Source organism: Dunckerocampus dactyliophorus, chromosome 1 (assembly GCF_027744805.1).
Source record: "Dunckerocampus dactyliophorus isolate RoL2022-P2 chromosome 1, RoL_Ddac_1.1, whole genome shotgun sequence".
Lineage (NCBI taxonomy): Eukaryota > Metazoa > Chordata > Actinopteri > Syngnathiformes > Syngnathidae > Dunckerocampus > Dunckerocampus dactyliophorus.
Window position 1 is genome coordinate 14870631 of NC_072819.1, and position 13588 is coordinate 14884218.

Below are 13588 nucleotides of genomic sequence, written 5' to 3' on the forward strand. Positions count from 1 at the left end.
ATCTCGTCTATTGTCTTGCCTCGTGAACTGAGTGTCTCACCTTAAGAATTTTGCATCAGGGCATATGGGGCAATCTCCTACCAAATCCAGCACATGGCACTGTGGTGAAAAGAAAACATTGTTCTATATCAGGGGTCGGGAACCTTTTTGGCAAAGAGAGCCATGAAAGCCACATATTTTAAAATGTATTTCCGTGAGAGCCATATCATATTTTTTAACACCGAATACAACCAAATGTGTGTATTTAAGAAAGACCAACAATTTTATAATATAATAAGTCTCTGAATGTATTCCTTTTAATAATGTTGTTATATTGAAGCTAACCAATAATAAATAAATTACTTTATACCATTAATGCGACTTCTGGTGCTGCATGGTTTTGCGCCCTACTTCGTATCTTTCTTTCTTTTCCTCTTTCGTCAAAAGGGTTGTCTCTGCACAATTAGCTAGCTGACTATTTGATTAAAGGAGGGACGACCCCAATAATAATCAAGTTTTGGTGTCTGACACGGAAAACATGGGAAGGACAGCTGGTATTTGTGCTAGAACATCAAACGGATGGATTAAAATGCATTAGAAAGCATATTTTTAATGTTATTTTTACACTGTGATTTCTGTAATGTTTTACTTTAAAATGTCAGGAAAACAAATTCAAATAAACACATTTTATGGTGTTTAGAAATGTCTGAGAGCCAGATGCAGTCATCAAAAGAGCCACATCTGGCTCCCGAGCCGTAGGTTCCCTACCCCTGTTCTATATCCTTTTTTCACGATATATTCAATTAATACATAGGAATTAATTTGTCCATAATCCTTAATGTGCTTTCTTTAGTTTCTTCTCTGTCAGCTCTCCCTGTCCTTTCTCCACTATGTGAGGTAGCAGATCCTTCTGCCCCAAGGTGCCGGTGAAACAGCTTGTGAGCTTGACTGGCATTCGCTATTTTTTCAAATTGAGTTTAAGACAATGACAAATTCTATATACTGCATTTCCTCAAACAGCTGTCTCCACTCTAATAAATGCTGTGCCACAGTAAATCACCAGGTGCGTCATCAGTTTGAATAAATCAACTTTTGCCCATTGCACAAAACTAGAATAAGGGATTAAGCCAGGATATCTTGGTCATCCTGGCTCATGTGATTCGGTTGCACAAAAGTTGGATAGTGGGATATGCTATGACATAGGTTACCATGGAGATTTATTCTGTGGAGCTAGCCTGCTCCAGACCAGACTAAGGTCCAGGATCTATTTAATCTCAGTCAGCAGTCACTATAAACAGAAACTAGTGCGTAGTTATTCCACTGCCCACCACACATTGTTATCACACTCAACTACACCCACTCTCATTATTTGTCATCATTTCAATCATTGTAGATAAACGATTTTAGATCATTAGATCATTTACTAGATCATTTCAGATCCTCAAACAAATTTAAATATTACTCAATGACAACACAAATGAACACAAAAAACTTTTTGTTATTAAAGGAGAAAAACAAACCTACATGGTTCATCCAAGAGGTCATAAAAGACCCCACAACAACATCCAAAGAACTGCAGGCCTCACTTGCCTCAGTTAAGGTCAGTGTTCATGACTCCACCGAAAGAAAGACAGTGGGCAAAAACAACCTGCATGGCAGAGTTCCAAGAGGAAAACCACTTCAGGACCTGGAAGACTTGTTGTGATAAATGGAACCAAGAATTCTGCTGTCTACCAAAAAATCTTGAAGGAGAATATCTGGCCATCTGCTTGTGACCTCAAAATGGGTTCTGCAGCAGGACAATGATCCAAAACACACCAGCAAGTCCACCTCTGAATGGATTCAGACTTAATTGAATGAAGACTTTGGAGTGGCCTAGTCAAAGTCCTGACCTGAATCCTATTGAGATGCTGTGGCATGACCTTAAAAAGGCGGTTCATGCTTGAAAACCCTCCAATGTGGCTGAATTACAACAATTCTGCAAAGATGAGTGGGCCAAAATTCCTCCACAGCGCTGTAATTTATCGTAAACGCTTGATTGCAGTTGTTGCTGCTAAGGGTGGCCCAACCAGTTGTTAGGTTTAGGGGGCAATCACTTTTTCACACAGAGCCATGTAGATTTGGATTTTTTCCCCCTTAATAATAAAAACTTTCATTTAAAAACTGCATTTTGTGTTCAGTTGTGTTGTCATTGACTAATATTTAAATTTGTTTGATGATCTGAAACATTTAAGTGTGACAAACATGCAAAAAAATAAGGAAGGGGGCAAACACTTTTTCACACCACTGTATGTATATGAATAATATTACTTTCATATGGTTGCATTGTTTAAAGCCTGAGTGTTACCAGAAGCCTCTTCCATCCTACCATCATGTAACGACATCAGATTAGCTTGTTTGCAGAGTAAATGGCCTATTTAATGTGTCCAACAGGCAAACATAGGCTAGCTGGTGTAATGATGTGATGATTTCATTCCCACAGCACAATTAACCCGAGGCTAATTAATGGACTGTTAAATTAATGGAATTGGTCAGGTATCATTTTTCAGACAAAATAAATTATCACGAATTAAAGGATTGTGATTTTATCTTGAGAATTCTGAATCTTTTCAATTAGCAGAGCTTCCTTAAGTTGATGAGATTTATGATAACACCGATAAGAAGACCATGTGAGTGCTTTTGAAATAATTATGAATAATATACTAAATTCAGGGATGTTTTTTATTCATATTTCCTGCTAGATGTGTGCCATCCAATTTATTAAATGTACAGTCGGTGGTTTATGTAACATTTTAACATTCTCAACTGTCAGTTACGTGTAAAAATGCACTACATAATAAAACTATAATACAGTACTCGCCCTTTGAAAATGAAGAACCTGCCCTTCCTGGGGGAGCCCGCTGGGGCCGGTTGATGCTGGGGCTTTCATCGGGGGTGCGGTCCGTGGCGCTTCCCTTGGACCCGTCGGTCTCCGGGGTCGGGGCCCATGCTGCTGGTGGCCTGCATGCCACCATGGTGGCTTGGGGATGCTGTGCTGCGGTGGCTGTTGGGGGAGCTGGACTGTGATGTGGGGTGGGGCGTGGACTCGTTCGCGGGGACCATGGGCCTGGGTGGCGGGGACCATGGGCCTGGGTAGCGGACAGAAGGTGGGGGCTGTGTGTCTTGGGGCCGGGTCTTTCGGGGGTGCGGTGCTCTGCTAGGTGTTTGTTGTCGCCTGCCTTTGTGCTTCGCTGGGCTGTTCTCCATGTCTTTGCCTTTCCCTGATCTGGCTGCGGGCCCTGTCCGGTTGGTTCTGTGGGTGGAGGGGCAGTCTGGCTCCCAGTGGCTGGTGGGGCCCGCCGGCTGGTCAGCTGCTGGTCTCGCCTCTCAGCTCTGGTGCTTGGCCTCCCTGTGCCTTGCGGGCGTGGCGCTCCTTCTCTGGGGATTTGCTGCCCGGCCGGCGTGGTGTGGTGGGTTGCCTTGCTGCTCGTCCGTTCGTCTGGTCGCTTGCTCATTTTCTGACTTTCCTGCTCCTTTGCCTTGCTAGGGTTGTCCAGCTGTTGGTGGGGTGAGGAGACTAGCCTCATATTTTCTTGCTCTATCGCGGTTGGTTGAATTTCAGATTGTATGACTTTTGGGGGCAATTGACATGTTTATGGTGTTTTTCTAACGTGTTTGATTTTAGCTGAGCCTGTGTACAGCAATTCAAGGACATTGTGGTTTCTCATTTTCATCTCACCTCATTTTCATTGCACCTCATTTTCATGTCACGTCCTATGGGTCAATCAGGGAATTGTGAATCTAATTCATGCTTTGCCTTCATTGTATCACCCATTCAGATCCATACTGAGGAGTTTATAGCAATTTTGACTTTGCTTCTTCTATTGTGAGTAATTAGTCATCCATTCAACCAAATTCAAACTATGCATTTCATTTTCGTCATATTGTAAATGTTAAACACTTGAAGCATAACATAACTCAAGCATAGCAGGAGTAGGAAAAAAAGTCATCCATGCTTTATTTCATCACATCATCGACATTGGACCACTGACCGATCACAAGGTCTGTGATAGGTCAAATGAGAAAGATCGAACAAATATTGAATAAATGTGTTAAGTCAAGCGCTAACAAGGGGGATCTGCATGAGTGCTCTCGTAAACGGTGTAAGGGGACAAAACGGGCAAAAATCAATACACACATACACAGGCAAACACACGCACACACATTTCAACACTTTTATTGAATGACCAGAGTGCACAAAGCTGTTTTGATGTTTAATGGCTTTGTAGTGGGAGCACTGTCAAAACCAAACTTTATTTCCGGGAGTTGATAGCATTATTATTAAAATATTAATAAATTAATATTATTATTATTATTTTACCACCCAACACTAAGTTTGTTACTGTGTATTATTTGTTTACGGGCTTTTTGGCGGATTTTTGCGGGATTAACTACCTGATAGCTTTCAATGAAAGTCACAGGAACGTAAAATTTTTCACATTTTTCTTTGATGTTTCTTTTCTGTTTTTTCCAAATTTTGGTGCAGATTTAATAAAATAAAACTTCATTTTGCCCCCACTTTTGTTACCATTGCAGTAGCGATGGATATTTTTGACTCTAAAGAGAATTGATTTAATTAAATTGTCATTACTTTTTATTTGTTTCCTTATTATATTTTTTAGAGACCGAGCACTCATCGGTCATGTGAAGGCCCTATTGTAATTTATTATTATATTATTAGATTATTTCTTGCTAGACTGTTTGGAGAATTGGATAATCTGAATGTTGTGAAGTCTTGCTTGCATGCACTTTTCGTCTTTAGTTAAGACTGATAACAACAGTGCCTCTGCTGGTTGCATCCAAGTAGCGAATCCATTTGACATAATTCTCTTCAAGACACAATTCATTGACAATTAATTACACAAATTATCATGTCAAACAATCATTTATGCTTATTTTGGCCATTTTCTTTAATGTCCCACTGAGTAATGCACTAAACCTCATGAAAAATTTTCAAGATGATGCTATGTATATCCAAGTTAGGCTAATTCAAGCCTTGGCGGGGAGGTTTGCATCCCACATACAAAGGTGTTAGAATGTCAAATGGAAATATTAGCGGGAAGGTCTCACTCATAAAATATTTATGCACTTCCTGTAATCAATGATAGACATTTTATCTTGTTTATAACCTTTATGAGAATCAATAAATAAACAATAGAATTCCTTTGACTGATGAAAAAACAGGTTAAATAGTCTTTGAAATAGTTTTTAGATCATTCCAGCCAGCCAAGGTGGAAGAAAAAGTCCCACTGATCCCAGTATACACACCAGTACAAACATCCAGAGGAATATCCTGTCGATCACCATCGCGACATACTTCCAGTCTTCTTTCACCTAGCGTAAAAAAAAAAAAAAACAGCAGTGAGGGACATGGAAGACTTAATGCAAGACACCAATGTCCTTTTAGGCAGCTGTCAGTTTTCACCCTTGATTGATTCCTCACGAATGGCTGAATTTTTTCATTAAGGGGCATCTCGCTCCTAAATGTCATTCAATATTTGCAGGTGTCTCTTATGAAAAATTCAAGGTTCAATTAGCGAGGGTCAGTTGTTCTACTGATAGACCTAAAACTTCCCCCCAAAATAGACAACATTGACAATTAATGACTGGGGGGACAATGGCTCACATTGATTTTTATTATTACTTTGAATTAAATCCTTAATTCAGCATATACACTCGAATTTAAGCGTTTTCTGGTTTAGAAGTGCCATGGTGGCGCATGGTCGTGACCCCAGGATGCAGAGACAGAGTCAAAATGCAGGTAAAAGTCTTTAATTAGTGACAAGCAGGTGCAGGTACTTACAGTTTTATATCCAGAATGGAAACACAAGGCGACAGCAAAAAGGCTCAGTGAAAAATGAAAAAGTAAAAAAAAAACAAGGATAAGATAACTAAGACTGAGAAGCAGCAAATAATGACACAATACATGGAGTATTGACAATGAACCACCAAAGTCCTGACACTTTGCAGGGCTGCACATAACAAATACCAAAATAAGGGAGCAGAACGCGAAATGAGGAAATAACAAAGGAAAACTCAACAGACAACAGAGTAACGCCGACCATGACAATACCCTTCCTTTAAGGAATGGATCCCAGGCGTTCCCAAAGTCACATGGGCGTTGGCGGAGGGTCGCCTGGCGTGCGTACTCCACTCTGGGGTGCGGGCCGAACTCAAGACCCACCTGAGCCATGTGGGCTGCTCCTGGGGACGGCCAGGATGGCAAGCCCAGGGAAGCCGACATGAGGACGCCTCTGGTTGCTTGGCCAATGAAGGGCTGAAGTTGGGGAGCTGCAGGTCATGCGTCACTGCCGCAGGTCAGCCAGGACAGGAGCTGGAGGCAGCTCTACCTCAACCTGCCATGGAACAGAGACAGGAGGCGGTTGGGCCTTGGCCTGGTGTGGAGCAGGTGCAGGAGGCGGATGCCTGGCATGGAGCAGGAACAGTAGGCGACTCGGCCTGGCGTGGAGCAGGAGGTGACTCGGCCCAGTGTTGAGCAGGATCAGGAGGCCACTCGGCCTGGTGTGGAGTAGGAATGAGCTGTGCATCCCCTGTTGCACAGCTGAGGGTGCACCCCCTTTCCAACAATGGATTCCAGATGGCTCGCTTGACGACACAGGGAGGACGGTCTGAGGGGGACCAGGATTAAATGGCTCTGCCGGACCAGTGGAAGTAAAAGCCAGGGATGGGTGGTGGGAGGTTTGGAGCAGAAGGGGTGCAGGAGTGGCAGAAGGCGAACGACTTCTGACCTGACTTGGAACTGGAGCCGGCCAAGACATGCATTTGCGTCGAGGACGGGCTGATGTGTGAACATCTACTGGAGTTGGCTCAGGCTTGCACTTGCGATGAGAGCGGCCATGTCGATGGCGACTGGCCGTCAGGACTTCACTATCAACATATTCCTCTTGTGTGTAAGGTTCACACATGGCATCCAATGCTTTAAGAAAAACGGAGTTCCAATATTCCTGCTCTGCAGGGTCACAGTGTATTGGCTGGTTCATTCTGTCACGATGGCGAATGGTTGTGACCCCAGGATGCAGAGACAGAGCTAAAGTGCAGGTAAAAGTTTTTCATGAGCGATAAGCAGTTACAGGTACTCACAGTTTTATAGCCAGAATGGAAACACAAGGCAAGCAAAAGGGCTCAGTGAAAAATAAAACAGGTAAGTACAAGAGGGATAAGAAAACTAAGACAATAAATAGTAAATAAGACAATGCATGGAGCATTGACAATGAACCAGCAAAGCCCTGATACTTTGCTGGGCTCAAGGGTCAAACTGATAATAGCAGCCAACTATTGCACACTGCCAAACCCTGCGTCAAGCGGCTGCACATAACAAATAACAGGAAGTGCATAACAAAATAACAAAGGAAAACTCAACAGACAACAGAGTCACACCGAGTGTGACAAGAAGTTCCCAAACTGAAATGCCTTAATCCTGAAATGCAAGTCTGTTGCCTGGATGGGTTGCAGTACAAATTGAAAAAGCCACGTTCTTGTTGAATGTCCAACTCTTGGACCACATTCTCACTGAAATTTTAGGTAGTATTATGAGTTGTCAGACCACTACCAAGCCTTTTCAAATTCCTGGGTCCATGGATTAGGTTTAGCTTTTTCTTCTGTTTAAATTCAAAATAAAGTCTGCTTCTAGTTATTTGTATTATCTATTGGAATATTTTTTCTGAAATAGTGACTTAGTTAAATAACAATAAAAATGTAAAATAAAAAAATGCCCCCCTCGTAGACCCACCACCTGCATAAGGTCGAGGGTGGGTGCCTGGGCGACCTGGTCTGGGCAGCCAAATCTGGTTCTTGGGACATGGAATGTCACTTCTCTGGTGGGGAAGGAGCCCGAACTTGTGTGAGAGGTTGAGACATTCTAACTAGACGTAGTCGACCCACAGTTTGGATTCTGGAACCAAACTCCTCGAGAGGGCTGGATCTTGTTCTACTCTGGAGTTGCTGCAAGGTGGTGCTAGTGTGGGCTTATTAATAGTTCCCCGGCTCGGTGCCTCTGTATTGGAGTCATCCCCGGTGAACGAAAGTGTCTTTTCCCTATGTCTTTGGTTTGGGGGAAGGGTCCTGACTGTCGTTTGTGCATACACGTACGGCAGTTCATAGCACCCAGCCTTCTTGCTGTCCAGCACCCCTCAGCTGGTGACTCCGTAGATCTACTGGGAGACTTCAACACCCATGTGGGCAATGACAGTCTGACCTGAGGGGCATGATTGGGAGGAATGTCCTCCCTGATCTGAATCCAATGCATTATGATGTTATTGGACTTCTGTGCGAACCACAGTTTGTCCATAACAGACACCATGTTAGAACGTAAGGAGGCCGCAGGTCTATGAACGACTTTGTAGTTGTATCATCAGACCAGCATCCGCATGTTCTGGACATGCGGGTGAAGAGAGGGTCTGAGCTGTCAACTGATCACCACCTGGTGATGAGTTGGATAAGATGGCAGGGAGGATGCCAGGACTTTCGGTCAACCTCAAAGAGGTTCTGGCAAACCATCTGACGCCTCAAAAAGGGAAACAATGCCTGGTCCACACTGATTACAGTGGAGACGGGGGCCTGCTGACCTTGTCTCAGGATATAGTCGGACGGTGAAAGGAATACTTTGAGGCCCTTCTCAATCCCACTGACATAACTTCTATAGAGGAAGCAGAGTCTGAGGACACGAATGCGGACAGTTCCATCACCAAGGCTGACGTATCTAGGGTAGTTAAAACGCTCCCCAGTGGCAAAGCCCCGGGGGTGGACGAGTTTCTCCCTGAATTCCTGAAGGCTCTGGATGTTGAGGGACTGTCTTGGCTGACACGTCTCTTCAACATTGCGTGGAAGTCAAGAACAATACCTCTGGATTGGCAGACCGGGGTGGTGGTCCCACTTTTCAAGAAGGGTGACCGGAGGGTGTGTTCCAACTATATGGGGACCACACTCCTCAGCCTCCCTGGGAAGGTCTATTCCAGGGTGCTGAGAGAAGGGTACGACCGTTAGTAAAACCTCGGCTACAAGAGGTGCATTGTGGTTTTGGTCCCCGTCATGGGACACTGGACCAGCTCTACACCCTTGCAAGGATACTGGCGGGTACAAGGGAGTTAACCCAACCAGTCTAAATGTGCTTTGTGGACTTCAAAAAAGCATTCAACCGTGTCCCTTGTGGTGTCCTGTAGGGGGTACTGTAGGAGTACGGGATTGGTAGCGCGCTACTACGTGCCAGTTGGTCCTTGTACAACCGGAGCAGGAACCTGGTTTGCATTGCCAACAGTAAGCCAAGCCTGTTTCCAGTGAACGTTGGCCTCCGCCAAGGCTGCACTTTGTCACAAATTCTGTTCATAATTTTCATGGACAGAATTTCTAGGCACAGGAAGTCCAGTTGGGGGGCCTTAGGATCCCTTCTCTGCTATTTGCAGACGATGTGGTCCTGATGGCCTCATTGGGCTGTGACCTTCAGTGTTTACTGGGGCGGTTTGCAGCTGAGTGTGAAGTGTCTGGGATGAAACTCAGCACCTCCAAATCCAAGGCCATGGTTCTCAATCAGAAAAGGGTGGATTGCACCCTCCGGGTTGGGAATGAGGTCCTGCCCCAGGTGGAGGACTTCAACTATCTTGGGGTCTTATTCACGAGAGAGGGAAGGTTGGGGCGCGAGGTTGACAGGCGGATAGTGCAGCATGTGTTGTACCGGACCACCGTGGTGAAGAGAGAGTTCAGCCGGAAGGCAAAGCTCTCAATTTACCGGTCGATCTATGTTCTCACCCTCAGCTATGGTCATGAGCAATAGGTTGTCACTGAAAGAACAAGACTGCGGATACAAGCAGCTGAAATGAGTTTCGTCCGGTGGCTGGACTCACCCTAAAAGATGTGAGGAGCTCAGTCATCCGGGAGGGATAAGAGAGACCGTGGATACAAGCAGCTGAAATGAGTTTCGTCCGGTGGCTGGACTCACCCTAAAAGATGTGAGGAGCTCAGTCATCCGGGAGGGATAAGAGGAAGAAAATGGATGGATGGAATAAAAATTGAATACAAAATGACCCCACAATTAAGTGTTAATCGCACCAATCATTCCATTCCATTCCATTTTCTTCCACTCGTCCACATAGGGGTCGCGGGAGCAGCAGTCTCAGTAAGGAAGCCCAGACTTCCCAGTTGCCGGCCACCTATTCCAGTTCCACCGGGAGGACACCAAGGCTTTCCCGGCCAGCTGTGAGACATAATCCCTCTTGCGTGTCCTAGGTCTGCCCCGGCGCCTCCTCCCGGCTGGGTATGCCCAGAAACACCTCACCAGGGAGGTGTCCAGGAGACATACGGACTAGATGCTTGAGCCACCTCAACTAGCTCCTCTTGATGTGAAAGAGCAGTGGCTCTACTTTGAGCTCCTCTTCGAGCAGAGGTTACAGAACTTTTTACAGTCGTGTACCCCTTCAGATATATGACTTGAAGCCATGTACTCCCTACTGCTGCACACTTAAAAAACATAAACCATTTCTACATTTCATTAAATTGAAATATTAAACATGATTAATTGGTTAATTAATTTTATTGTAAGTAATTCTGGTTAAAAAATGTATATTGTGCATGGTCAAATGTTGATAAAAGTTTTACATGAGCACTGATACATAGATAAGACGTGAATTTCTCTAGGAGAAATGTGTGCATGCGTGGGTTTTCTCCGGGTACTCCGGTTTCCTCCGACATTCCCAAAACATGCATGTTAGGTTAATTAGTGAATCTAAATTGTCCATAGGTATGAATGTGAGTGCGAATGGTTGTTTGTCTATATGTGTCCTGAGATTGGCTGGCGACCAGTCCAGGGTGTACCCCGCCTGTCGCCCGAAGTCAGCTGGGATAGGCTCCAGCATGCCCCCGTGACCCTAATGAGGAGAAACGGTATAGAAAATGGATGGATGGATGGGTTAGGATACTTCCCTTTGAATGGGTTGAACTTGAGCTTCACTTTTATCCACTAGCAATCGCTGTGATTTAAATCTGCATATTAATTTGATACCAAATTGAAAGGGAAAAGCGGCGGTAAAGCCTCATTTTCAGGGGAATCTCCACTCGCTCATCCACACATACAATGACAGGTTTTCACAGTGCGGGGATTGGAACACCAATAGAAGTTAAACCTTCAAGATTAAACACTCTTAATACAGAACATAATCATCAAACTTACTTATTCATATAACTCATACAGAGTAATGAAGAACTTCATGCTGTGTCGCCTTCCTTCTTTCTGCCATGACGGTGTGCTGTGTGCTATGAGGCGTTAAGTTGCGCTCATAATTGTGAGTGTTAGGTGCAAATTGTTTTTCATTTTTATTCACGGCCCCCAATGACAATCGGCGGACTCCTTGGGGGTACCCCACTTTGGGAACCTAGGTCTTAGGGTGAATCCAGCCATTGTATGGGCCGCTTGTATGCGCAATCTCGCTCTTTCGGTCACGACCCAAAACTCATGAGCGTGGGAACACAGATCAACTGGCAAATTGAGAGATTTGCCTTCTGGCTCAGCTCTGTCTTCACCACGACATTCCGATACAGCGACCACATTACTGCAGACACGGCGTCGATCTTCCTGTTGACCTCATGCGCCAGCCTTCCCTCACTCGTGAACAAGACCCTGAGATACTTGAACTCCTCTACCTGGGGCAAGACCTCACTCCCAACCCGCAGGATGCAAGCCATCCTTTTCCGAGTGAGAGCCACAGCCTCAGATTTGGAGATGCTGAGTCTCATCCTAGAAGCGTTCCACTCAGCTGCAATCCACCCCAGTAAAGGCTGAACGTCGCAGCCTGATGGGGCCATCAGGACCACATCGTCTGCAAATAGCAGAGGCAAGATGCTAAGGCCCCCTAAACCGGACCCCCTCGACACCTTGGTTGTGCCTAGAAATTCTGTCCATAAAAATTATGATCAGAATCGGTGACAAAGGGCAGCCTTGGTGGAGGCCAACATTCACCTGAAACAGGCTCCACTTACTGTTGGCAATACGAACCAGGCTTCTGCTCTGGTTGTCCAAGGACGGAATGGCACGTAGTAGCTTGCCACCAATCCCGTACTACTGGAGCTCCCCCCACAGGACACTGCAAGGGACACAAAACACATGTGGACCTGTTGGGCAAACTACCATGTACCCTCCAGTACCCTTGCAAGGTTGTAGAGCTGGCCTAGTGTTCTGTGACCAGGGTGAAAACCACATTGCACCTTCTGTAGTCGACATTGAAGGCTGAGGAGTGCTATAGTTGGAACAACCCTTTGGTCACCCTTCTTCATAAGGGGATCACCACCTTGGTCTGCCAATCCAGGGGTACTTTTCCTGACCTCCACGTAATGTTGAAGAGACGTGTCAACCAAGACAGGCCCACAACATCCAGAGCCTTGAGGAATTCAGAGAAAAATCCGGCCAACACCGTAGCTCTGCCACTGAGAAGTTTAGCGGAACTCGTCCAACCCCAGAGCTCTGCCAAGTTTTTGGACTACCTTAGATACCTCAGCCACGGTGATGGACCTGCCCATGTTCATGTCCTCAGACTCTGAGGAGTTGAATGGTTTGCCAGAACGTCTTCGAGGCAGACCAAAAATTGTGCTCCATGACATCACCGAAATCCTCCCTAGATTTTGCTTCGACCACCGCCGAAGCCCCTTCCACCACCAAAGTCGCTTGACCTGCCGGTACCTGACAGCTGCTTCAGGAGCCCCACAAGCCATCCATGCATGATAGGACTCCTCCTTCAAATTGCCTTTACCTCCGGTGTCCACAATTGGTTTTGGGGTTTGGCGCTACGACTGGCACTGCTCCCATGCGGCCACAGCTCCAATCGGCTGCCTCAGCAATGGAGGCACGCAATATCATCGTCCTCCTTCTGGATGCAGGCACAGCACTGCCTGAGGTGAGAGTTGCGGACTCGACAAGCAGGAGACTCTGCTGGACGTTCCCAGCACACCCTCACTACATGTTTGGGTCTGCCAGGTCAGCCCAGCATCCTACCCCGCCATGTGATCCAACTCATCACCAGGTGGTAATCAGTTGACAGCTCAGTGGACATGCAGACGCACGTCTGATGATACGACTACAAAGTCGATCATAGAACTGCAGCCTAGGGTGTCCTGGTGCCAGGTGCACTTATGGACATCCTTGTTTGAACATGGTGGGTTTTTTATGGCCAAACTGTGGTTCGCGCAGAAGGTCAATAACATTACACCGCACAGGTTCAGATCGGGGAGGCATTCCTCCCAATCATGCTCCTTCAGGTCACACTGTCATTGCCCACATAGGCGTTGAAGTCTCCCAGTAGAACTACACAGTCTCCATCAGGGATGCCGTCCAGCACCCTGCTGACAGACTGCAAGAAGGCTGGGTATTATGGGCTGCCGTTTGGTGCGTATGCATAAACAATAGTCAGAACCCTTTCTCCAACCCAAAAGCGTAGGGAGATGACCCTCTCATGATCCGGCGATGACTCCAGCTGGTTATTAATAAGCCCACACCAGCTTGGCGCCTCTCCCCTGCGGCAACCCCAGAGTGGAACAAGATCCAGCCCCTCTCAAAGAGTTTGGTCCAGAA

General features: G+C 45.8%; 1 protein-coding gene across 1 annotated transcript in view; it reads right to left on the bottom strand.

Moving 5' to 3' along the window:
* Positions 1-3892: 3892 nt before the first annotated feature.
* LOC129177407 (neuronal acetylcholine receptor subunit alpha-2-like) overlaps positions 3893-13588 on the bottom strand; it is a 37059-nt gene continuing 27363 nt past the window's right edge. Inside the window, exon 7 of the mRNA XM_054768515.1 lies at positions 3893-5352. Coding sequence (XP_054624490.1) covers positions 5227-5352 — 126 coding nt within the window. The 3' untranslated portion in view covers positions 3893-5226. The remainder of the gene's footprint in view (positions 5353-13588) is intronic.